General features: G+C 33.0%; 1 protein-coding gene across 1 annotated transcript in view; it reads right to left on the bottom strand.

Annotated features, from left to right (window-relative positions):
• Positions 1–23,522, bottom strand: part of LOC132724381 (replication factor C subunit 1-like) — a 28,215-nt gene extending 4,693 nt beyond the window's left edge. Inside the window, exons 1-19 of the mRNA XM_060709233.1 lie at positions 23,401–23,522; positions 20,960–21,418; positions 20,155–20,275; positions 17,215–17,298; positions 16,405–16,616; positions 15,894–16,010; positions 14,128–14,179; positions 13,341–13,363; positions 12,699–12,914; positions 11,525–11,608; positions 10,939–11,123; positions 10,453–10,486; positions 7,008–7,445; positions 6,144–6,350; positions 5,392–5,529; positions 5,083–5,178; positions 3,287–3,385; positions 1,610–1,764; positions 715–832 (exon numbers count right to left, since the gene is read on the bottom strand). Of these exons, the coding sequence (XP_060565216.1) occupies positions 715–832; positions 1,610–1,764; positions 3,287–3,385; positions 5,083–5,178; positions 5,392–5,529; positions 6,144–6,350; positions 7,008–7,445; positions 10,453–10,486; positions 10,939–11,123; positions 11,525–11,608; positions 12,699–12,914; positions 13,341–13,363; positions 14,128–14,179; positions 15,894–16,010; positions 16,405–16,616; positions 17,215–17,298; positions 20,155–20,275; positions 20,960–21,418; positions 23,401–23,403 (2,841 nt within the window). The 5' untranslated portion in view covers positions 23,404–23,522. The remainder of the gene's footprint in view (positions 1–714; positions 833–1,609; positions 1,765–3,286; positions 3,386–5,082; positions 5,179–5,391; positions 5,530–6,143; positions 6,351–7,007; positions 7,446–10,452; positions 10,487–10,938; positions 11,124–11,524; positions 11,609–12,698; positions 12,915–13,340; positions 13,364–14,127; positions 14,180–15,893; positions 16,011–16,404; positions 16,617–17,214; positions 17,299–20,154; positions 20,276–20,959; positions 21,419–23,400) is intronic.
• Between the last annotated feature and the right edge of the window lie 3,835 nt (positions 23,523–27,357).

Below are 27,357 nucleotides of genomic sequence, written 5' to 3'. Positions count from 1 at the left end.
TAAATATTATAGCATTGGGATGTTTAATAAAACTACAGAACTGGAATAACTCATTTAATGAATTAAAATGTTAATCAACAGTGCACTATACAGATAAGAAATATACTTTGACCAGTACAAGGCTTGACAAACCAAGTAGTTACAGGTTTTGTTTATTTAAGTACAATTTCCAAATTTGTATTGTACAGAACACCATTAAATAACATTCTTATAGTTTCATCTTCACCAATTATCGTTATAATTTTTTTATTTTTTATTGATTGGATATTATATCGAACCAAAACAGTAAAGATCATATGGTGACTTTCCAGCTTAACTGATGGAGGAAGAGCTCAGGTGCCCCTCTGTGCAATATGTCAGGCATAAATCAGCACCCGAGTACAACCTCTTTAACATTTTGAAAGCTAGCTAGATAGCTTCGTCACATGAATAAATCCTAAATCCCTGATGGGATTTGGGGTAAGTAGTTTGTAGTCAACAACCTTTACTTGGTCATGACTGCTATTTATCATGGTAACACTGGATGTACTATTATAAGCTTTCCTTTAATCCACAAGTAAGTCTGGGGCTTTGCATATGCTGAAAAACATCACAGCCATTAAGAAAATAAAAAGCAGACAATAATTTACTGCTCTTTTTTTTGCTTAACAACCAATTTCCTCGCCAAACAACATATTCATTAACTGGTGACAAGATATAATATATAGGACAGACCTCTAAAGGTAAAAGACCCCAGCTTTGACTTGTGCGGATTCTCCTTTCACAGACATCACCAACACATAGTGCATCAGCTGACCTAGCCAACAACGATAAATGACGACTTGCACTACCCCTAGAAGATATGAAACAACATTTATTAGTTCAAACTTCTACTTATTTAAACTACTTTGTGAAGACTGCCTTGAGCTGCATGCCTCCAGATGAGCCAAAATATTTCAAGAAGATCAATTTTTGAGAAAAAATGTACTAAGAATGTAAGAAAATATAACAATATTTCTACTCTGTGACTAAAGCAGAAAGTTCTATTTTTGCATTTTTCGTAATTTTCATAGATTTTAAGTACTGTTTGCAATGTGTAAATGACTTTCTTTGTTCACTTGACAATACTTTACTGATTAATATATTCGAAAAATTTTCCTGAAAATTAGCATGAATCTGGTGGGATGCTGCTTTAAAATCCAACTGAAATAATCGAGTCTACATTCAGGAACTAACTGGTGTCATATAATAACTTCATAAATCATCTATTGACCATTGGTTGAAAGGAGTATAATTCCTAATACTTAGTCACAGCAACCCTTTATAAATGCTTGAAACAGCACTAAGGGTTCAAATAGAAAACTGTGATATAAAATCCCTAATTGCATTAAACCATCCAAAAAATCTTAACACTGAATATGTCAAATAGACTTCTCGTTCTTTCAATCTGGATAATAGCATTAATTACTGTTCAGGCAAAATTCCAAATATGACTGAATGGCAAACAGTGCATATCATTATAAGACAGCATGAATGAGCCCGATGAACTTGGCCTACAGCGGTTGCGTGGATGAAATCAGTCTCAACCAGTGGGTTTAGTGTGTTAATCTGACTACACAATATACATTACCTCGCTGCATATGGTATAACATGTATATAGTTCTCCTGTACAAACAATGGCGCTATGTTGTAGTCATGGAAGAACAAATCTGATTTATCATTTATGGTCATCTTATTTGTCTCCTCACCACCTACAAATACTTTACGACAAACATCAAATGGTCCCTGCAAATTGAAAAAAATATATAAGCAAATAAACAAACAATTATAATACACACAAAACTAGAACTGTGTCCAAAGGACACGGATGCCCCCACTGACAACATATATATGGTATATAGTGAAAAAATCAACAAAGGGCCATAATTCTGTTAAATTTGGTCGCAGCAAAAATTCCTTCCTTTGATGCCATCTACACATTAAGGTTGTTCATCCCTGGAAGTTTAAGCAAAATCTGCCATCCGGTTTAAGAATAGTTGCGTTCACAAAATTTCTACATAGTATATAGTGAAAAAATCAACAAAGTGCCATAATTCTGTTAAACTTGGTCGCAGCAAAAATTCCTTCCTTAACTACCATCTACACATTAAGGTTGTTCATCCCTGGAAGTTTAAGCAAAATCTGCCATCCGGTTTAAGAGGAGTTGCGTTCACAAGATTTCGGGATGTACGGACGGACAGACGGACAAGTGCAATGTTATATGCCCCCCACTTTGTGGGTGCATAAAAAGCCCACAAAAACAAAATACCAAACATAGGCTAATTTAACACTGAATATCAGTTTTAAAACTTATACAAAAAGACAGTTGAGACAATTCAAAAACTCAGTAATTGTGGACTTTCCCATATAATTCTGGGATATATTCTTATCTAATGCCAGGATACAAAGTTTAACTATAATGGCTTCAAAGTGCACAAAAGAGTAATCAACATGCTGCACTTTTTATTGATACATTTACCAAATTGTAACTGTATCAGTTCGTACCCTGGATAAGATGGGGAATAAAACCCTCACATTTGCCAAGTTCCTGAGTATCTCTTTTCCCACAATGTTTAACTCCTCTTTTACAAGAAACAATCTGATTACCTTTTACTTATCACATTTTAGGAAAAATTTCATGCTTTAAGATGAGACACTTAAAAATGTTCCAGTGACATGTAAGTCATTTCACACCGGTGATTCTATGAGAATGATGTCAGTGCCTACGTGGAAATTTCAACATTCCCATTTCTAAATGAGATACTTGTATGTTCAATATTCACTTAAAAATCTTATACATGTATACAATGAAACTCTACCAAAACAAATGATTGTGTTTTTATGCTGATTTATTCAAAATTTTGGTCAAAACTTGGTGATAGGCCCACCTAACAGGCTTTCTATGAACCATTAATTCTCTATTAATCTCATAATTTCTGAATTTAACCAACTGTCTGACCTTAATGTTGTGCCATGCATATCATAATCACATGGTCCCATGATAGTGATTATTTGTGCCAGTTATTTAAAATCTTCAATGACGAACATATAACCTTGACCTCTGGGGGGCATGACGTTAACTTGTGGGTAACCTTGAACTTGTACTCTGAATTCCTATATAATCCCCACCATGCCTTGCGGAAGAGGATTAAAGAGACTTCACTGAAATACTTTTATGTCTCTTGTAAATTTATCACACTCAAAGAGTTAACGTTTGGTTAAATAAAACTTATTTATTTCTTTGAGAAGGTAAGAAAAATCTGCTTACAATTTTCATGTCTTTCTTGGCATGCTGTGCATCAGTCTTGACTTGATCATAAGTTATCACCTTGTCTGCTGCAGTCCACATGGACAAATTATGTATTACCTGTAATAAAACAAGAGCACCACATGCAGTATTTACACTCTCCTGTTAAAAGCAACCAAATTTTTACAAAAATTTGAAGTTTAAAAGGGGTAGAACTCCAAAGATATAACCCAGGATTTCTGCTAGGATTTTTTATCTAGGGGTCCCAGGGACTCATGTTCCTAAAATATGAGGGTCCCATGGAATATTAAGAGGGTCCCTATCATGAATAAGTTTAAAAGATAGGTATTAGTTATAGATATTGTCTAGCTTTTTTCATTAAAACTTCGGGATTTTTTGCCGCAGCCGACATCTTTATAAAATGCCTAGCAACGAGGTAGACTGCTACCCATTTCGAATGTAGTTCTAAATTCAATCATGCGCCGTTTTATTCGGCATTGAACAGATTTTTTATTGAAAGAAAGATAACTCTGTTGTATACAATATAAACCCGTCTACAAATTTACGCAATTTCCTTTTAAAAACGGAAAGATCTTTCAAAACAGGATTTACAGATTTGCGTCCCTGAGGACGCAGGCAATAAGTAATTGCGGGTCCTTAGTTTATATTTTAGCGTCAAGGACGCAGGAAATGTGAGTCAATGGAAACCCTGATAACCTTTAAAAGTATACCTCTTATCATAACAACTGCACTTTGTCATAATAAACAAGTATTCCAAGTTTCATGTTTATAACTTTTCAAATGATTGAATAATGGGCTACATTAAATTTTCTGCATGATGACAACAATGCAGCGATCATAAATTGTTTGACCTGTATAGAACTTTCAGCTAGTAAGTTAACCAGTTAACTATCTCACATGGAAGAATTCATCAGTCTATCTTGGAATTATAAGGCTTTCTTACCCTAAATTGTTAAGGTGCCTGTCCCTATTTGCTTTATGAAGGAAAAAATATTAATTTATTCTTGAAATTTTAACAGTTAAGTATTATTTCTTTAAAGGCACATTTTGACCCGAAACAATTTTTTTTCCTTCCAAAAAATGGCAAATATAATTTTTATAACATTTAAAAAACATGTCAGTAGCTTTACTTGAAGTTGTGCTGGATGAAGAATTATTTTATTTGATAAAAATAAAACTTTTGCACGAGATATAACATTTCAACATAATATGTTAAGATAGCTTTGATTGTATTTAATTTAGTTGTAATACTGTTTGGTGGCAGCAATCAAAGACATCTTTATTGTGAAAGTGGCACTTCATTGGAATGGAAGCTGGAATTTTTTGAATTGTGAAGGGACCTTCTTCTAAATATGAAGGGACCTGTCATACAGTGAAAAAAGGCCCTGCATAGTTTAAACTTTCAGCAGTGGGGGAAAAACAATTCATATTAGCAACCACTAAGGTCATGTGAGGACTTTCCAGCTTTACAAGAAGACCTCAAGTGCCCAGAGGAACAAATAGGCACCACAGTAGAATCACCAACTTTCCATAAGTAAGCTGGATAGCATCCTCATATGAAAGCCCCTTACAAGATATGAACTCAAAACAGTGAAGGGAAGTGATTTGAAGCAGGTATCTTTAACTACTTGGCCAATGGCCACTCAAGAATCCAAAGCCCCTGAAAGGATTCGAACCAACATCAGTGAAGGGAAAGTGATTTTAACCACCTGGCCACTGACTGAGGGTAAACTACCGATGTTTTACAATAGCAATAGCACAATATGTAGAATGTTACCTTGTATAACAGTAATTACCTGTCTCATATCCTGATTAGCTGCCAGTATAATTTCATTAACAGCTGGAGGGGGAATTTTCAGACCCTCTTTAAAAGCTATAGACATCACAGCAGCCTAAGGACAGAAAAAAAGGTGTTACACACAGATACAAAATTTGTGAACAAAGAAAAAGCTCTAAATAAAAAACTATATATTACTTTTCTAGCTTCATTTAAGTAATAAAATAAGTTTGAATGGCAAAACATTGAACGGAGAAACATTAAAAAGAAATTTTTAAAGTATAAAAAAAAACTAAAATTTGTTATATAAAAAAAATAAAACACCTACTTTAATTTGTTCCACCCTGGGTCGTTGAAATCGCAGATCAAAACAATGGTTTGATAGAGTTCTCATTTTTTGATGGTTTCTGTCATTACACATTGTGATTATTGGAATTTTTGTGTTCTTAATCAAATTCACTAATTCCTGAAATTTAGACAAGAAACAAATTCACTTATTCCTGAAATTTAAACAAAAAACAAATTCACTAATTCCTAAAATTTTAGACAAGAAGCAAATTCACTTATTCCTGAAATTTAAACAAAAAACAAATTCACTAATTCCTGAAATTTAGACAAGAAACAAATTCACTAATTCCTAAAATTTAAACAAAAAACAAATTCACTAATTCCTAAAATTTTAGACAAGAAACAAATTCACTAATTCCTGAAATTTAGACAAGAAACAAATTCACTAATTCCTGAAATTTAGACAAGAAACAAATTCACTTATTCCTGAAATTTAAACAAAAAAACAAATTCACTAATTCCTAAAATTTAGACAAGAAACAAATTCACTTATTCCTGAAATTTAAACAAAAAACAAATTCACTAATTCCTAAAATTTAGACAAGAAACAAATTCACTAATTCCTGAAATTTAGACAAGAAACAAATTCACTAATTCCTAAAATTTAGACAAGAAACAAATTCACTAATTCCTGAAATCTAGACAAGAATCTAATTCACTTATTCCAGGAATTAAGGCAAAAATCAAATTCACTATTCAGACATTTAGACAAGAAACAAATGCCACACTAACCTGTACGCCTCCACGGTCCTCATTCCCGCTCATACCATCCACCTCGTCCATTATCAAACAATGTTTGAGTCCGTGTGTGGTCGATGAGCCAGATCCAATGTAGTCTACTATACTTGTGTTACCTACAGACTGAGACACAACCTCCTTTAAACTTTTAGCATTCCTTGTATCAGAGGCATTCAATTCAACAAAAGAAAAGCCAGCTTCCTGTGAGATAAAGAAGAAAATCGAAAAATAATCAAATAACACAACAAATTTGAATGAAAATAAAATTGATTTCAAAACACAGATATAAATGGATAAATCTCTTATTTGAATCAATGTTAAAGAAAACAAAAAGTCATGTTCAATTATACATTGAAAATAAAACATTGAAGTTTAGACAGTTTATGCATAATGATCAATTCACCTTTTATAAGTAAAAATCAATTCTTGTTTTTGTTCTCTTTTCATATAAATTATCAATTTTTCATCAAGTTTGTAAAATGTTTTTATCAAAAGATCTTTTGCTGATATCGCACTTCACTTCCTGTTGTTTTCAAATATGTTGTGTAATGATGTTGATTCAAAGTTAAATTATTCATGCATATCTGGCATAGAGATACATGTATATTGCTCATATATTGAAGCTTCTTTATAATCGAGGACTCTTTTCGGTCTTTCATTGAGTAAATCTATATGATAGTTTTTTCTTCCCCTTTTGCAAAAATATCAGGTTATTTTCTCCCAAACTTTAAAGGATGGCTTCCTTTAATATTTCCCTAGCCGCAAAAATATCAGAGGGGATATTTATACTATGTAGAACGAGGCGGAATCATCCTGTATCAGAGTCCAAAATAAACAAGAGAAACCAAACCTACTCACTTTACACACAATTGTTGCCGTTGTTGTTTTTCCTATACCTGGAGGCCCCGACAGCAACGCTGCTTTAAATCCCGCCCCGTCATCACTTCCACCACGTCCAAAAAACTTTCCCGTCACTGGTTTAACCCCGGCTGACTGGTTTTTATGCCAGTTATTTAACCAATGAAGTAATTTCTTAGCGTTACTTTTATCACCAGTTTGACCAATTATCTGCTTCATCTGAGTTGGTTTATATTTGTCGACCCACAGTAACGAGGACTGAGGATTGTCTGTGTGAATTTTATTTCTGTTCACTGATTGGTCATGACTAGTTGATTCTGACTGGCTATTCGACCTAGATGATGAACTTTGTAATCTACTAACACTTTCAGATTCTGTAGTATTGTCTCTTTTAAAAGAATCTAATTTCCCACTTGGTGTTTTATTCATAGAATTCTCCTGTAATTGAAACTTTGCAGGTTTTTTTTTTTTTTATAAAATAGATATGATCTTTTCTTACAACAAAAAAATGATCTTGTGTTTTTTTTTACATTTTTTAAACCATTTTTAGAGCTGTTTTTATACCTCTGTTTAGAACTTACAGGTTTTTAAACCTTTTTTAGAACGGACTAGTTTTTAAACTTCTTAGTTAAGAACTGAATGGTTTTTTAAACTTCTTTGTTTAGAATTTGTTTAGAACTAGCTGGTTTTTTAGATCTCTTTGTTTAGAACTGACTTCTATTAAATGATTTAATGGATGAATAGAAAATGGTGATCAACATTTGACCTGTGGTCAAAAATAAACACTGGCCAGACAGCAAAAAATATTGTAGTTTTTCTTGGGTAGGAAAAAAATTCAAATTCAGAGTGGAAATTTAGTAGTTCAAGTTACTAGCCCAAATGCATTTTAAAAAAAACCCAAAACTTTTTACCAATGTTTCCAAAACATTTCACCCCAATACCAAAGGAAAGCCAGTTCCCTTAGCAAAATTATATAAAAAATTTACCAACCCCAATTCTTTATTTTAAAATTTGCGTAGCAAAGTATTTTACAGCTTTTTTTACAACGGGTTTTGGACAACTTTTCTCCCTTTTTAAAAAAGATTCCTCAGCCTTTTTTGGTGTACTTGGTTTTCTTTCCTGGTCTTTGTTCTGTTTCGGGTCTAACAGTTCTTTCTTCTTTTATAACTTTTTTTTCATGTCAGCCCCTAAAAAAATTTTAACAGATTAACTCAATGTTTTCACAATATCGTTCTTTTTCTTTTCCATAGCGTTTTTTCTATAACTTTTAAACATCTCAATTTAAAGGGAAAGTTTTTACTGCAATGCTTTCAGGCCAAAAAAAAAATAAAATCTAACATCGGCCAATGTCGTAGCAAATCTGTTATTTCCGGCACATTATTATTGCAAAATCTTGGGCATCAGATTATTTACAATCACTCATACTTTATTGCTATTTATCACATACCCATGCCACTCTTGCAACTCCCTAACAAGAGCACCGCTAGGCGGAGCATTATATGCCCGAAAGTATTTTTTTTTTTAGTAAGGATGACCTTAACCGTTGACCTTTTGACCCCAAAATCAATAGGGGTCTTCTACCCAATATGGACAATCATCCTATGAAGTTTGAACATTGTGGGCCAAATGGAACTTAACATATGTTCCGGCAACTGTTTTCAGTATCAAGGGTAATAGTGACCTTCACCTTTGACCTTTTGACCCCAAAATCAACAGGGGTCTTCTACCCAATATGGACAATCATCCTATGAAGTTTGAACATTGTGGGTCGAATGGAACTTAAGTAATGCTCTGGAAACTGTTCTCAGTTATAAGGTAATAGTGACCTTGACCTTTGACCTTTTGACCCCAAAATCAATAGGGTCTTCTACCCAATATGGACAATCATCCTATGAAGTTTGAACATTGTGGGCCAATTGGAACTTAAGTTATGCTCCAGAAACTGTTTTCAGTATTCAAGGTCATAGTGACCTTGACCTTTGACCTTGTGACCCCAAAATCAATAGGGGTCTTCTTCCCAATATGGACAATCATCCTATGAAGTTTGAACATTGTGGGGTCAAATGGAACTTAAGTTATGCTCCGGAAACCGTTTTCAGTTTTAAGGTAATAGTGACCTTGACCTTTGACCTTTTGACCCCAAAATCAATAGGGGTCTTCTACCCAATATGGACAATCATCCTATGAAGTTTGAACATTGTGGGCCAATTGGAACTTAAGTTATGCTCCGGAAACTGTTTTCAGTATCAAGGTCATAGTGACCTTGACCTTTGACCTTGTGACCCCAAAAATCAATAGGGGTTCTTCTGCCCAATATGGACAATCATCCTATGAAGTTTAAACATTGTGGGTCAAATGGAACTTAAGTTTATGCTCCGGAAACCGTTTTCAGTTTTAAGGTAATAGTGACCTTGACCTTTGACCTTTTTGACCCCAAAATCAATAGGGGTCTTCTACCCAATATGGACAATCATCCTAATGAAGTTTTAACATTGTGGGCCAAATGGAACTTAAGTTATGCTCCGGAAACCAAATTGCTAACGGACGGACGGACGTACGGACGGACAGACGGACGGACGGACGGACGGACGTTCTAACAGGAGAGTAATTATGTGGCTACTCTATTGTTCTCTCTATTGTTCTTTTTAGCCACACTAAAGAAAATAGCCACATAAAAGCATTACGGAATGAATGACATCAAAGAGAAAGAACAGTTACCTATTGTCCCTCTAGCCACATAATTACTCTCCTGTGAGTACGGACGGACAGACAGACGGACGCCAGGGGGTATAACATAATATGCCCTTTCGGGCATATAAAAATGGTATTGCACCGCCATGCATATATTTTGATGTGATGTCATTAGCGTTATACAAATATAGTGTAAAGACGAGCTAAATGTTAGCATTATACCATAGGGGTGTCAAATGGAAAATGACTTTTTTCACTTTAAATCTTCTTTATTTTTGGTATGTGATAAATGGAATATTAAATTTGTGTAAGTTCATTACTGAATTTATTGAACCTGTTGAATAAAATAATATTATGCTCGCTAGAGGCTCGCATAATATAATAATAAACTCATTCAACAAGTTCAGTATTGAACTTACAATTATTCAATATCCTCTATGTACTAAATTCCCAATATAAATGATTCAATATCGAAGATTGTGGAAAATAACATTCTGGAAATGACCGATTTATTACAATATTGGCCGATGTTAGAAATTTTTTGGCGGGAAAGCATTGAAGTAAGACTACCTTAAATATTGGACCTGCCCTGCTTTAAATCTGGTAAGGTCTTATTGTTATTTTAAGGGGCTTGTCCATACAGATAAAAATTATACAACTACTTCTAAGCTGTATTCCCTTGCTTCTCTTAACCCTTTACCTGTTTGAACCGAAGTGTTCCTAGCCTTTGTCAACATTATAGAGCCATGTCAACCTTCCACTTCTGTGTTGTCTGATCAGGCTCTGTACTGTTGTTAGCTCAATTTTTGTATTTTAATATTTAAAATCCCTAAAACTTTGAATGGACTATTCCAAATTTAAAGCAGGGCAAATCCATTACACAGTTTCAGCAGGTTAAGGATGTATATATTATTTGTGATGCTGCGATTGTTACCAGCATTTACATGCCAGTTTATTGTAAAAGATATTCTATTTTGTTGCAGTGCGAAGGATAAAGAAATTCACTTGTTTGCTTGTATATTCAAGCAGAAGTTGAAAGAACGTGCAGCAGTAAATAAATAGAAACATGTACCCTGCTTATAAAATTTGGCAGCTACCTGTTCTGCAGGACAATAGGTACCGAAACATATTGTTGAATCCCTGAATACAAGTTAAGCCTTCCATGGTGCCTCTGAATTAATGTTCTTAATACTTTTTATTTGAAAAAAAAAAAAACAACTTTAAAATAAAATATCATAACTATACCTTAGTCATTTTACTTTGTCCAGCATCTCTTCCTGCTACTAGGTAGTCGGTCTTCTTGCTAATATTACCAGTCACCTTGCCCCCATACCGCTCTATCATGCTCTTTGATTCATCTCTCTCAAATGACTCTAGTACACCAGTTATAACAAATGTCAGACCCTCTAAACAATTCTCCGCTCCCTGATATAATAAAATATTTATAACAATATCAACATTAAGGATACACAGGGTAAAAATTCTGCACAATGTCTTAAGACTTGAATGTTTTCACTGGTCATGGTTCAAAGTCACAGGGTAATATTTATTCAAGTTATTAATTGGCGAAAACATATATTACTTCAACAGGCCTCTTAACCAATTAATAAACTTTAGAAAATATCCAATTCTATCTAAAAAAAACCCAAAATTTGAGGTTTTTCCTGTACCACTTACTTTGTAATCAAATTTTTGTTTGCAAGTGTAAATGACACTGCTAAATGTGCCAAAAGAATTCTTTAGAATTTACTAGAAATACTTCCAAACTCAAAGCTTGTTAATGTCCATCATACCTTATATAAAGTAAGATAAAGTAAACAGTTTACCTCGGGAATTTCCTTAGAGCCTAGAGCCTGTGGCCCAGCTCTATTCAAATAGGACCTGTAGCCAGTACCTTTAGTGCCTGGAGTCTGTAAATAACCATGTTAAATAACACTATTAGTATGCCTCTCATTTTAAATAAACAATGCTTACACACAAACAACGTTGTCATAGTAGAGAAATGATGGGCAAGAAAGGATGTAGGCAGCCGCTTAGCTCTATCCACACAACTGTAAGAAAGTTATTCCTCGAGAGTTCAATGTTTGAGTCCAAGTCAGACTGCACATTGTTCTCATTCTATAACAAATGCTATAAATAATTTCATTATTTCAATGACTCAATATTTAAAGATGATAAAAGTTATTTTAAAATTTCACCTCTCTCGAAACATGAAGCCTTGTTCATTGCTTACATGATAGAAAAATTTACGAAAAATAATCCTAGATAATAAATTCCCACCCCTACTGAAATTAAGTAAACGGATGACATTGAAATGAGGGTTGGTTTAATATTGAATTTATTAAACAAGTTTGATAAATTATATTATACGGCCATGTGGCAAGATAAATATTTTGACAAGTTTAATAAATTTAGTTATAATGCTAAACAGACATAACATTTTGTTTATCACATAACCAAATTACAGTTAAAAACAATACCAGTTATTTTTCATTTTACAGAGTCTCAAGTTAGCATAATATTATAGTCTACTAGTTTAACTAATTAAGTTATTAAGTCACATAAATATAATATTCTATTCATCACATATCTAAATCACAGTTTATTTGTTTGATTGGGTTTTAAGTCACACCGACACAGTATAGGTCATAGGGCAACATTCCAGTTTTACTTATGGTGGAAGACCTCAGGTGCCCTTCCGTGCATTATTTCAGACAGGAACAGGCATCTGAGTAGAACCATCGATATTTCGTAAGCTAGCTTGATAGCTTCCTCACATGAAAGAATCCAAAGTCCCTGTTGGGATTCAAAACAACAGTGAGGGGCAAGTGGAAAATTACAGTTTAAAAAAATATTTTTTCACTGAAACACTAACATACAGTTACAAAACATTTAGTGTCACTGTAAGATATGCTTGTAAAAATGCAATTGATGTAATAACAAAATATATGCATTGCTTTGCAGTATTGTTTTTTTGTTCATGATAAGAAGAAATATTACATTAGAGTCAGTTTTTGCTGGGCTGATTTTCTTCTCTGCACTCCCGGTTTTATTATCTCCCTTTTCAGGAGTTTTCCTTGGGGGCGTTTTCATTTCCGGTTTTGTCGGAGATTCCTTGGGCTTTGTCGGAGAATCCTTTGGCTTTGTTGGAGATTTGTCCGCTTTTCTCTCAGTACGATGCATAACAAATTCCATTTTGGCTTTCTTGGGCGAGTGCTGAAGTAAAATTTAATCAACATGTAATACAATGTACTGTTACTGTAGTTAATATTGTTGTTAATGACCATAACTGAAAACTTAACCAAAAAGGTAACCCAACACCAACAAGGCATGTGCCATGACAATAGCTTCAGTTTTTCTTCAAAAAGTGGAATTTATTAAACTCTGTCACAATTCTTCCACTTGGAAAGGCAAACAAGCGTAAGAATTTACATGCATGTGGACCAATAAACATACTGTTATAAATTAAAGCTGGCACCATCAATATCCACTGAAACAATATATATTTTTCATTTAAATTAATTGCAGCATACCCCGTTTTTTAATCAGGTTTTAAACAGCAACAAGAATTTCCATGTTTTTTTATCTTTGGGGTTTTTCCAAAAGACTGCTTTCCCCTTTAAATTTGCTAAATTTTCTTACAGACTGGTTTTTCTTTAAAAACCCTTAAAAGAAAATACAAACATGCAACTTTTAGTAAGACTAAGCATGGCCCTTTTTAAAGGCAAATAAAACTTCTGAAATAAATATTCTTTTTTTTTTATTTGAAGAATGTGCAAACATGTGTTTTAAAATGTTGTAGTTGTGGATTTAGAACAGTTTAGAAGCTTATCATCGGAAGTAAAGTGTGTCAGATGTGAAATAATCACTGAAATTAAAAAGGTTGCAAAATGTAAACAAAGTAGTATTTTGACATCAATATAAAATACCAAATCACTTTAACTGTACTTAATTCAAAATAGCAAAAGAAGCAAAAGATGGCTCAGCTATTTGGTCAATAAATGATATTTTGGAAACTGTAAGAGGTCCTCCTATCAAATTTTGAAAAATGAAAATATTACCTTTTTAAGCTTAAAGAGCCTTTGGAAAAAAATGTACCTTTAGACCCGGACTTTATAGATCCAGTTGGTAGGTATTTTCAGTCCAACACCTTTACATACATGAACATGACTATAATAATACTGGTGGGGACAAAAAATGATAAAAAAAATCCTGTAAAATGTATACAGTATTTATCTGCTGCAAAAATCATTATTTGAATTTTGAAAAAAAAAAGAAAGAAAACAACCCCGAATATTTCCAAAATACTATGAAAGAATTATGTCTATAATTATATTTCTTTAAAAGCGAAATCATTGCTTTTTAACAAATTAATATAACTGCATTGCAAGAGCTCTGAAATAAAAAAAAAACCTTGATAATTACATACCTTTCTCTTCTTTCACAGGTTCACTCTTCTCTGCTTTAATGTCTTCTGTCTTCTAAAACCATAAACAAAAGCATAACTAGCAGGTATTACAACACTAAACTTTTCTACAATTACTACTTTAACAAAAATTCCAGGCAACATTATTTTTACATTTAATGAAATGTACAAACACAGGTATAAATGGGTTGACCTGGAATAATTTCTGATTTTTTATTTCAGCATTTTAACATTATAGGGCTTAACTTCACCAACCAAAATGCATGAAATTATCTGGGTGCTGTTGGACAGGGTTCTTCATTTACACTGGTGATAAACCCCCCCCCCCCCATCTTACACCTACACAAGACCATTTGCGTGCGTTAAATGATGTCATTCCTGTGCATGCGTCTTTTAAGAATGTATTGCATCCTTAGAATGTCATTTTGCCATTTTGAATGAAGTTACACTTCTAAAAGAAAAGGGAAATGCTAAATGAAAATATTAGTGTTCACAATTTCTTTCTCAATTATGATTATTGTAGTTAAATGCAAGAACTAGAACTCCGCGAGTCGGATGTGTCGCCTTGTGAACAATGTAGTTTAGGAGAAATGGCCAGGACAAAAATGAAATATGAAAAACAACAAAGGGCAATAACTAAAAAAATAATAAGTGCAGAGCAGCATATCTGTGCACTGAATTTCTTATCAATAAGACCTATCATTCTATGATGTTTCAAGTCCATAGCTTTCATACTTGAGGAGAAATGACCAGGACAAAAATAAAGTAAGAAAATCAACAAAGGGCAATAACTCAAAAAATAAGAAATGCAGAGTATCAGTTCTTATGCACTGCACTTTTTCTTAATGAGATCTATCATCCTATGAAGTTTCAAGTCCATAACTTTTATACTTTCGGAGAAATGGCCTGGACAAAAATTAAGTATGAAAATCAACAAAAGGCCATAACTCAAAAATTAAGAAATGCAGAGTACCAGTTCTTGTGCACTGCACTTCTTCTTAATGTGATCTATCATCCTATGAAGTTTCAAGTCCATAGCTTTTATACTTAAGGAGAAATGGCCCGAACAAAATTAAAGTATGAAAATAAACAAAGGGCAATAACTCAAAAAACAAGAAATGCAGAGTACCTGTTCTTGTGCACTGCACTTCTTCTTAATGAGACCTATCATCCTATGAAGTTTCAAGTCCATGGCTTTTATACATTAGGAGAAATGGCCCGGACAAAAATAAAGTATGAAAATTAACAAAGGGCAATAACTCAAAAATTAGGAAGTGCAGAGTACCGGTTCTTATGCACTGCACTTCTTCTTAATGAGATCTATCATCCTATGAAGTTTCAAGTCCATAGCTTTTTTAGTTGAAGAGATATGGCCCGGACAAAATTAAAGTATGAAAATTAACAAAGGGCAATAACTCAAAAAATAAGAACTGCAGAGTACCGGTCCTTGTGCACTGCACTTCGGGTTATTGAAAGAAGCATGCATACCAAGTTTGAAGTCAATCAGACTTACAGTGACTGAGTTATGCTCCGGACAAGCTTTAGGGGATGCCGACGACGACGCCGACAACGACGCCGACACAGACGCCGCCGACGAAAGTAACCCCTATATGTCACCTTTTCAAGGCGACACAAAAAGGAATCAAACACTGGCTGTCATCATAGGCCAGCAGATCTAGCTTGAGGGTAACCGCCGTCAACAGTTACCATTGAGATAGATATTCTGGTCAGTACCTGGCTGGTGTAATCAAATTCCTCCATATATTTACCTTAGAACAGGTAATTGCCTCTTCATCTAAAAGTTCTAAAGTTCGTTCAAACTCATCATCACTGTGCATTTCTATGTCATCTACCTCCATGCTTATACTGTCCTTTTTCTCTTCCTTCTGAATTGAGAATTAATCTAGGTCATAATTATTTAGAATTTCCTTAATATCAGACTTATAATAGGTTATTTATCATATCAACTGATGACGCTTATTAAAGCAAAACATGCCTTGATAAACTTTGTTAGTTTGTGATTAATATCAGCCTGACTTTTATCTTCTCAAACTATTATCAATATGTAATATGCAAAAGAAAAAAGAATGGACAGAACAGTGCTATCGCCTAAAACAGTTAGCCCCAAGTCAGATATTCGAGGCAGGTGATGTAACTTTCTTAGTAATTTCATATAAACATTGGTAAAACAGTTTACATACATTTGTGTTTTCACAATGCTTTCTCTTTTTTTCCCTCCAGAAGAACTTTACAGGAAATAATAGGACTTGTAACTTATACCTTTTCTGGTTTTCTCTCAACATGTATAATCTTTCTCTCCACTCGATGTATTGATGACTTTCCAAAGAAATCCGTAACTTTCACCTCCTGACCTTTCACCTCTTGTTTTTCCGCTTCAGTCTTGCGTTTAGCTGTTTTACTTGGGCTTGGACTTGTTAAAAAATTATCCAGGAAGGTTTTCTTTGGTTTAACCTCCTCTTCAATGCATTCTTCTAAAAGGTAAGAAATATTCATTTTTCTGACAACAGGGTTTAATTTCTCTTCTTGTTTTATAGCAGCTACTTAAAAGGTCAAATTACCAATAAAAAATAAAAAAATATACCTTTTTATATATAAATTGTAAAAAAAAATTTATAATTTGAATCAGTCCTGTCAAAATTGGTTATTTTTGTATAATTTGAGAGCTATTTTCATCAACATACTAAAGGACAATGTTTTCATACTTGGAAAGGACTAAAAATGGCTAAACAAGTGTCACAGTTTTGATATAATGTTGGGACACAAGTTGTTTAACAAGTCTGCTCTGACTGACCACATTTCAAAAGTATTGTGCTTTAAAATCATATCATCCCACTGTTTGAAAAAAGTTGCAAATTACTCTAGTACCCAATTACTAGGTAAAAATTTTTTTTTTTTGTTACACTATGATCAGTATGTAATAAGCAATAAAAATAATCATACACTCACTGCCATAACAGACAGGAATAGCTGGCTCTCAAGTAACTGCTCGCAGTGCCTTGTTACCACCTTAAACATTTACTCTCGAGCCCGATATTCCAGTCTGTACCGGCTTCCAGTGTAACAACATACCAGCTCCTCCTATATGAACCACCGTCTGCTTCTTCTTGGATTTTTTTTGCTTTTTGTCTTTTGGAAAAGGGTCCTCATCTGAATCTGTAATAAAAACTTACAAACTAAACGGTCATAATCTTATAAAGATTTAACAGTAAATAGTTTTTTATACATAGAATACTGGAATTGAATTTGGAAGTGAAAAGTCAGTGACACCAGTACATAAAAATGCAAGCCTGTACATCCATGACCAAGTTTTGTCTTGATATAAGCCAAATAAATTATGACAACACTTTAAAAATATGAAAGCTAGGGAAAGTCTGTTAAAGGAAAGGCCCCATTCCAAATCCAGAATAAACAGTTCTCACCTTAAAAATAAACAAACAAAAACCTAAGAATATTTGAAATACAGCCCAAAAATATAACTGTTTGTAAGCAAGTAGGGGAAAAATCCAGATTTCCACACCCCTTCCCTTATAAAGGTTTCGACAATATTTATATTAAACTTTTATTTATAGTTTAACAGCTTTTACATTATCAAAATAAACACTAGCCAGTGATTTTTAAGGTCAATTTCAGGTTGAAAATGGACCCCATTCCACTCCTAAAAAGTATAATTTTTCCCCAACTATAGAATAATTTTCACCCTTAAATTTAATAGATAAAGAAAAACCCTAAAATATTTTGGAGTAATTTAAACTGAAGAAAGCAGTATTGATATGTTCAGTGTCATTCTTACTACCTTAATAATAAACTGAAATATAGACAATTCTTGCATCTTTTTTTACATTTATAATTATATTGCCCAATATATTCTGAATTAATTTTTTTTTTTAAGGTGACAACGGAGTCAATTATCACTGAAAATACCTAAAATGAGATTTTTTGCTTAGTCGATTTATCAACCTTTTCTGAACACATTCGTGATTTAATTTTGGAAGTAGTTAGTCCAAAAAATGTGTTTTTAAACGTTTTAAAACGGTACCTGTACCATTTTTATCTGCTATTCGCGTAACCTGTCAATTATCAATAACGCTCCGCCCCCTGTTGAGGCATCAATGAGGGAAATCGGTAGTTCCATATATGCGTGAATTACCGGTCCATACTGGTCCATACTACCCGTAATTCATGTATCGTACAAATACCGTACATCTTTTATGAATATCGTCTACCTTTTATTTAGCCTTTTTTTTATAAAATAAGAAATTGTCGGCCAATGTACGTAACATAATGTATGAAACATAAATATATAGCGGCAAATCGCACGACCACGTGGTTGATGCTAAAATATCCATAATGTGTGAAAATAATTTGTCTGTCCGGTTAATCTGATAGATATTACATTGAGTTTATGGACTTTTGTACGTATTCAAGGGCTTGCTTTACATTCAACCTCGTTTTCTAACAATGTCAAGTAAAACAACAACAAAACAGACAACATTTTCTATGTGAACGCCTATATGACTTGTTGTAATTTAAAGTGTCCCTGACAAATTTCTAAACCATTTTGGGTTGTCTAAGGATGATTATTTCTCTATGAATCAATAAAAAAGATAATAAAATACGAGTATATTATCAGTGAATGCTTTGAATAAATTGTTCGCCAGTAAATCGAACACAGTACTAATAAACCTGGAACAAATTATGGAATTTATTGTATATCCCAGTAGAAACTGGATCTCTATGCCGTGCATAGATGATTTTCATGATCATAGAAGTCAAGAAGGTCAGATCATTATGATCGAGTGATACCTTTTATTTCTATTAAAATATGTTAAGCATTTATATCAATTTGGAGGAAAAAATATATAATATCCCGTTCTACCGTGGACTTTAAAAGACCGTCAGAAGCTCATTTTTTTGTTATTTTAATTTATATTTTAACGGAATTTCATACACGAATACACAGACAGAGTGACACTGGTGTAATATAATAATAATGCCGATGATAATAATAATAATAATAATAATAAACTTCAAAAGTGAAACAATTAAATACCCCGCTACGTGCCATCCCCCCCCCCACCAAATTTTACCGAAAGTCACGTGACATGTGCGACCGATATCAGACGGAAGGTAAATCACGTTAAGATTTGAAGATATTTCTGTAATGAATTGATATTAATCAGCAACTTTTTAATTGGTCAGATGTCACTGGGTCATAAAATGTTGTTAGAGTATGTTACCGCAACTTGTGACCCTCTCTGGTGCGATATTTGTGTATTATGCAATTATTAAGCGTGAAACGTAGGGGTCCGAGAGAGAACAGCCGATTTATGACACTTCGTTTGATGCGGGTCGGGCTAACTTTGAATCGGCATAACTTTTAATAATCAAGCAATTAACATGCGGTTTAAAGCACATGAAAGGGAATTCATTTACGGAGGGAACCGTGTCAGGAATTTTTGTTTGCTCAATCAGCGATTTAATTATCTATAATTACGTAATATGTATGGTGAAAAAAGTCGCATAAAATGTTTGACGTTACGTAATATTTTTTTGAGAAAAGATAGAAAAAATTTGAGACACGGTTCCCAAGATATTATAAGTATGTTTACTTTCCAAAAGTTTGATGACAAAAAAATAAAAAATAACTTTGATATGACGATTTAAAATTTTAGGATTTTTATTAAAATTCAATCATTTACAAAGGCATTATTTTCAAATATGTTATTTTTATGATGATCAACGACATTTAATGCACAAAGATTAAATAAATAACAATTATTACTGAAATAAGTTGGTTTAAATGACATTTATGCGAGTACCACGGAAAGTGTCTGTTGTCACCTTAAGTGGGTTTTCCGTCACACCGACACATTATAGGTCACACTCAATATATTCAGCTACTTAATAAAGGATATATTGAGTCACCATGTGACATCAAAACATCCAATGAGAAAAAAAGTATTTTGTAGTCGGTGTGATATATTTCAATATCTCACTATCAACACTGACCTGAGTCTAGAAGTTTCTGTATTTTCTTTCCTTTCTTCTTCATGGTTTTCGATTTTCTAACGACCATGTCATCATCATCGTCATCTTCAATCTTTACATCAAAGTCGTCATCACTTGATACCTAAATATATCAAAATGCTTTTAGTTATCTTGCAAATATATCAAAATTTTACTGTCAAGTTTAAATCCAAGTACAAAGTGTTCGTTTGACCCTTGAAATGACTGTTTGACATTTCAAATTTCCAAAAGACCTAATTTGACACTCAGGATTTTAACTGGAGGGTCTTTTTTCTCCAAAATGTTTTTTTTTCTATCAAATTTATATAATAATTGAGTTCAAAATATTTTATTTTAGGCCTAATCTATAACACCTTTAGCTAGGCCTTTCTATTTCACTCAGCTTGTTTTTAAATGGATGTTCACTAACTTTATTAATATTAAAAGCCGAAAAAGGAAATCTGAAGGTAGCTAGCAGTAAATTCATCCATAGTAACTTTTAAGAATGGTATGGTTATATATTTAGCAGCAGCAAGTTATTTTCTTATCTGCAGGGGCTTATGGAAGGCATTGTAGAACTTTTCTATAATTGTATGCAAAATAGATCTGCAAACCAATGTGAGAGTTTGGTTGTAAATTTTATATTTGTATCAAAATTCATATAATCTACATGTAGAGCAGACTTTGTATTTTATTGGGTTTATTTTGCTTTAAATTGTACCCAAAACATAAAAACCAAAAGTTACTGAATTTTTCAGTCCTAAAGCCAAACAAATTCAATTTTTAGGTATAATTAGTTGGTACTCACCTCTTTCTTTCTTTTCTTTCCTTTTTTCTTCTCAACAGGAACTTCTTCCACATCTTTTTCCTGACCTTTTTTCTTTGCTTTATCTTTCTTTTTATCCTTCACAGGTGCTTCAGGAAGAGAATCATCATCTATTTCAATGACATCTTCACTAATATCTATGTCCACTTTCTTATCAGATTTTCTCGATTTGTTTTTACAGTCAATTTTATCACGACTTTTATCCCTACTTTTGCTTTCTTTTTTCTTCTTAGAATCATTTTCATTCTTTTTATTCCCATTTATATCACTGTCTTTTGTATTAACTTTATTTGAGATGGGAAGGTCATTTTTATGATGTTCTTTGCCATTCTTGATTTTCGTCAAACCAGTGTCAGAGTCCTTACTTTTTTCTGCTGTTGACCTATTTTCAGTCTTCTTGGCTGCACCTAAGCTGAAGAAATTCCTTATATCTGATTTACTCTGCAAATAAAAAACAACAACATAAACATAACAGTGTAAATTTATATGTGACAAGAAAATATGAAAATGACACATATGCCCCCTCTATCTTACCTTTAATGGGTAGTAAGAATAAGCACCCATTATGAAATTCATAGAGAAACTGATATGTAAGGGTATGTGTTTATGAAAAAAGGCAAAAAAAAAATGTTAACATTTTTCTTAAAAAAAAAACAAACAAAAAAACAGAAGGTTTACAACATTTTTAATAATCATAGTCATTTCTAGTTTCATATGATATGATACAAAACAAGGTGAATGTGACCTTGACCTTTGGCCCCCTGCTCCCATAACCAATGAGGATCACCGACTGGTAGAGATCAATGCACCTGTGAAGTTTGGGGGCCATGAGCAGTTGAGCATACGGGTTGAGTTATTGCTAGGAAACTATTTTTACAAAGTGAATATGACCTAGACCTTTGACCCCAAAATCAATAGGGCTCATCTACTGACAAAGATCAGTGCACCTGCTAACTTGTTAAGTTTGAGTGCAAAGGGCCCATAGGCTGTAGATTGTAGGTCCCAAACTGATTTAATATAAAAGGTCAATGTGACCTTGACCTAAAAATCAAGGGGTCTACTGGCCAAAACAAATGCATCTGTGAAATTAAAGGGTGAACGTTCCATGGGTTGTAAAGTTATTGGTAGGAAATCATTTTGATATAAAGTCAATGCCACCTTAACCTCTGATCCAAAGCACAATAGGATTCATCTGCTGGTTATGACCAATCTCAATATATCAAGTTCGAAGTTTCTTTCTAGGTCCAGGTGTAACCGTGTTCTTAAGTTATTGATTGGAAACATTTTTGTTTACTGACCAGCTGACTGACAAAAACACATGTTATGATGTACAAAGCAATATACCTTGATTGATGAAAAATTGGACACAAAGTATACCCTATAACAGACCATTTTGACCTTTGACCTCCAAGTGTTACATTGACCTTTGAGGTAGGGTCCGGTGTTGCTCATGACACCATTTATGCTATGTTTTTTTCAAAATCCCTTTACCAATGAAAATGTTATGCATGCATATACCCTCCAATACATCACTGGGTGACGGCCAATTGTTTATTCGTTAATTAAGGACTAATTAAATAAAAGGATTTAGCATGGGACTCCGTATTATCAGCGCGTTTTCTGTATGTTTGCATTCAATTTAATAGATGTTTATAATAATGAATAGTAATCATGAATAGTTTGTGTGAAGCAGAAAAAATTCAACTACTCATTACATTATTCATTGAATGATGTCAAAGATTTTTAACTTCATTGTATATATGACCGCACATAACAAAATACTGAGAGTATGTCGGTAATAGAGTTGCAGCGATAATACAGAGTTATAGAATAATAATCATGATTTATGTGAATGTGACAGTTTGTTAACTTAAAAGGCATTTATCATATAATTTGGTTCATAAATAGGTAAAAAATTAATGAATTTTATACACTGACTTTTGTGTTTTTAGATCCGCAAGATTTTTTGCAGAACATGCCATGGGTTTTAGCGCAATTTCAATATGACTTCATTATGACGTTGCTTTGCCAGAAGTAAAAATATCTCAAAGCAATGACATATTTATAGGACTAGTTCGTGCAACAGTAAGTGACAACCTGATACATAACAAGGACTGAGCAATGTTCAACTGACCAGTGTCTGTGGTAAACTGATCAGATGCGACTTGTACATCTTTACGTCTACGTCCCCGCGAGGGGTTTGGCATTGACGTAAAATAGATAGAAGCTAAAGTCAGAAAGAGGCATATTCATGATAATATCCTGTGTATAACAAATTACCAAAATTTGGGCAAAAAAGAATCAAAAACAAAACCCAGGTGACCGACATGGTGAACATTTTGAATATGGTAAATTAGGATGAATCTGAATTCTAAAAATATGCAAAATATAGCCTTCGAAGTATTTTCCTCCCATCAACATACCATGATTTTTAAAGGATCAGAGGCTTTTCGAACTTGTTAACTTGCAAAAAAATGATTTGTGTACATTTCGCGCCAAATAACGTATTGCGCATGCGTCAAGGATAGCTTAAAACCCGTCTCATTCCTTTTCTCGTCCCATTTCCGGGATGTTCCAGTATTCTGATGGTTTCGCCCCACTCAATTCTCGCCTCTTTATTTTATAGTAAATCAGACAATTTTGAAGCTTAAAATGAGATCAGAAATATATAAAGATAAAATGTTAGCCATCTAGATGCTCCAGATTTTTTTTTAATTACCCCTGGAATTGTTCTGTTCAATAAGTCATGTCTGCTGGCGCATTCGTTCATATTTCACAAAGTGCTCAGAGGTGTGATGCCAATGTGTCCGTCGTTCGTAGTTTTCCACATTCTTTTCAGCAACATCTCCTCCTTAGTTACTTGATGTATTTTGACAAAACTTTGTAGGAATGATCCTTAGGTGTCCCTCTACAAAAATTATATCTATAAATGGTTCCAGTCAAATGCTTTAGTAAGTTACAATAGTTAAAAAAGACTTTAAAGATGAAATCTATAAAAATCTGTTTATTCTCAGAAACTATAATGCCAAAAATATATGTTTAGTATGAAGAAGCAGAGGAAGTATAATAAGAACAAGAAGAAGAAGAAGAAAAAGAAGAAGAAGACAAAGATGAAGAAGAAGATGAAGAAGAAGAAGATGATGATGGTGCTGATGATGCTGATGCTGATGATGATGCTGCTGCTGATGATGATGAAAACGAAGACAATGATGAAGAAGAGGACGAAGATGATGAAGAAGACGAAGAGGAAGAACAAAGAAGAAGCTTTATTCTTTCACAAATATCACAATAAAAATTGACAAAGCCATTATAGCTCGATCATAGTCATATTTTTGGTGTATAAAAATATGAATTAATATTGACATTAGTCAACAATTAATTTGTCAATATAATAAACAAAATAAATGTAAAAATAGTAAGATGCAAAAAAACTGAATACATTACTCTTACAAGCTTTGACTGCATTTTACTCGTACTTACTTCCCTTGCGTTTCAAAAATATCTAATCCATAATTGAATAATCTTTAACACTTTATTAAGATTGATATAATATATAAACTAAGTATAAACGTTATTTCGCATCTTCTTATTTTTGATAATTTTTGTACAAAACAATTTTCTACCATGTCAGCGCACGCACGCACGCACATACATACATACATACATATTTCTTGCAACTCTGTATATAACCTATACATATAGTGAACCAGGTATTTCAAATTAAATTTAGAGTTCTGAATTAATAGCGCAAATTGAATAATGATAAAGAAAAAGATGAAATTTGCTCTTTGCTTTCTTTTTATGTCAAATAAATTATACTCTGATATTGATGCGGATTTTCCTTGGTCTAAATGTGTGTTTTTTTCTTTAAATAGATTTTCTCGGTTTGTTATGCCAAGTTATTGAATTTTTCAAACAATCATCAATCCCGTGCCTCATTTTAAATGAATGATTTCTGTTAGAATAAAAGATCAGTTTATTTAGAGTTGGCAATTTTCAATGTATGAATCCAGTTAATGTCTAATTATAGAATTTTTAAACTGAATATGATTTTGAAAAATACTTTAGATTTAGCGATGGCTTTTATCAAATTGAGATGTATGAACCAAAAAAAAAATGCCATTTGAAACAGGCAGATTTTATAATTTGGATAGAAGTTCAAGAATTTGTGGTTTATGTTCTAATAATCAGTTAGGTGACGAATTTCATTATTACACGTATTTAATTGTTCCTTTTCCACGACCTTTTCACGACCTAAGAAACATATTTAGACAATTCTTATTTTCATAATCCAAACATTCTTAAATTTTCATAGTAATTAATGGTGAAAGCAAAAAGTCTTTCTAAATCAAGCAATCTTCTGAAGAAAATTATTTTTGTAATACATAACGATCTTATTCTTCCATTCTAAAATTGCAGTTTTGTTATTCATTTTCTTATGTACATAAATTTGTTCAAAGCATTGCCTTATTTTCACTTTACTTGATGTCACTTTATTGAGTTTTGTAACCAAAAAAACAAAAAATTGAAATTTGTAGATCATAAAAAATTAATACCTTGAAAAAAGAACATTGCAATAAGAACATTGGAAATTAAACGATATTGTTAAAAAAGATCATGTGGTTTTAAATTGTTTCCATAATATTTGATTTAATTTTTCATGATTAAGTTCAATTATCTAGGGTAATCATTGTACATAATAAAATCATCAAGAAGAAACAACTAAAGACACACAAAGCAAAGAAAAAAAAAAAAAACGAAAACGTGATCAGCTTTGTTGTCATCATTTTTTTTGCCCTCTAGAAATCGTGTGTTGATCATTTTCCGTTTCATTCTCTTTTCGTTTAAAGGGATTATGTTGTTTAATACGAGTATGGCTGTATTTCAATTCATTTTCTTTTTTAAACTTAAAACTTTAAAACTTGCATTATAATTATATTGTAATAATTTTATAATGTGATTGCCGTTCAAAAAATCATATACTTTAGGTATCATTTTTTTATAGGGGAACTGTTACCTCTTGAGAGTCAGTTCCTGCAATTTAATAAAATTTGAATGAGACAAAAACTCTTTTGTTTTACATGTTTTTCTTACATGTTCAGTCGTAAATTTCTTTTGAAACAAGGGAACAGCGTGATCACGTGACCAAAAAGTCCTTAGGAAAAGTATATATAGTAAGATTTATATGGTTTTTATGTTGTTTTAAAAGAAGCATTCTTAAAGTGATATATATACTAGTCGTGAGTGTTCATAATTTTGAAAATTAAAAAATATGAATGTCACAGATTCTACTTTCAATATTACTTCTACTGGAAATGAGAGCTCGACTAATAGCAATGGCGATGAAAACACAGGTCAGTTTTCATTTTATACGTGGCCGGATATTTATATTCTCATTGACGAAATAAACAGAAAATATATTCTTATAATAGTTGTGTTAATTGCGTTGCTTGGCAACACGCTCAATCTGATGGTCCTTAGCCGGAAAAACTACAGGAATAATTCTACAGCCGTGTATCTTCTAAGCCTTGCAGCATCGGATTTGACAATAACTTTTTTTATGCTCGTCAACTGGCTAGATAAGTTTGACCTATCTAAATTGAATACCGTGACATGCAGGCTTTACCACATCCTGTATGATTTAGGACTTTATACCAACCCGTGGATTATGAGCATGGTATCAATAGAGAGGGCGATCAGTGTGTGCTTGCCACACAAAGTCAAGTTCGTTTGCACGTTAAACCTTGCTCGTGGCAATACCATCTTCTTATGGGTCTTCTGTATAACTATATTTAGCATATACACGCAAATCATTGTCGGTTATCCGAACCCAATGGGAAAAATCGAATGTGCAATTCTTCAACAGAACTTTCATATTTTGAATATCCATAGCATTGCCAACATATTTGTCTAATTCTTTCTTCCTTATGTATTTATATTGGGTTCAACAATCCTGATTGTTGTTGTTTTATACACAAAAACAATAAAGAAGTCAAAGTCCGTCGGTGAACAAAATCTTATTGTAACAAAAAAGTTGCTGATGATAAATATAGCTTTCATTATATGTGTTACACCAGTTATGGTTGTTGAATCATTGGATACATACAGACAACAATTTGACGATTATAATTACGAAGAATATTTGAACAACTCATTCTATACGGAAATTTTCAGGACAATTAGAGGCATAAATAGCGGACTCAACTTTTTTATCTATTTTTTTAATGGTACGAAATTCAAAGCTGACACGCTAGCCTTGTTGAGGATAAAATCATGCCGAAAACAAACTAGGTTCTAAATGTACAGTGTGACCACCTTTCGTGAAGCCCTAAACGACTAAACAAACTTTCACATGGATAACACTTTGTCCAGATATTGAT

The sequence above is a fragment of the Ruditapes philippinarum genome, unplaced genomic scaffold (genome assembly GCF_026571515.1).
Source record: "Ruditapes philippinarum isolate M1 unplaced genomic scaffold, ASM2657151v2 ctg224_1_1_1_1, whole genome shotgun sequence".
Taxonomy (NCBI): domain Eukaryota; kingdom Metazoa; phylum Mollusca; class Bivalvia; order Venerida; family Veneridae; genus Ruditapes; species Ruditapes philippinarum.
This window is presented reverse-complemented; position numbering and strand designations above follow the sequence as displayed.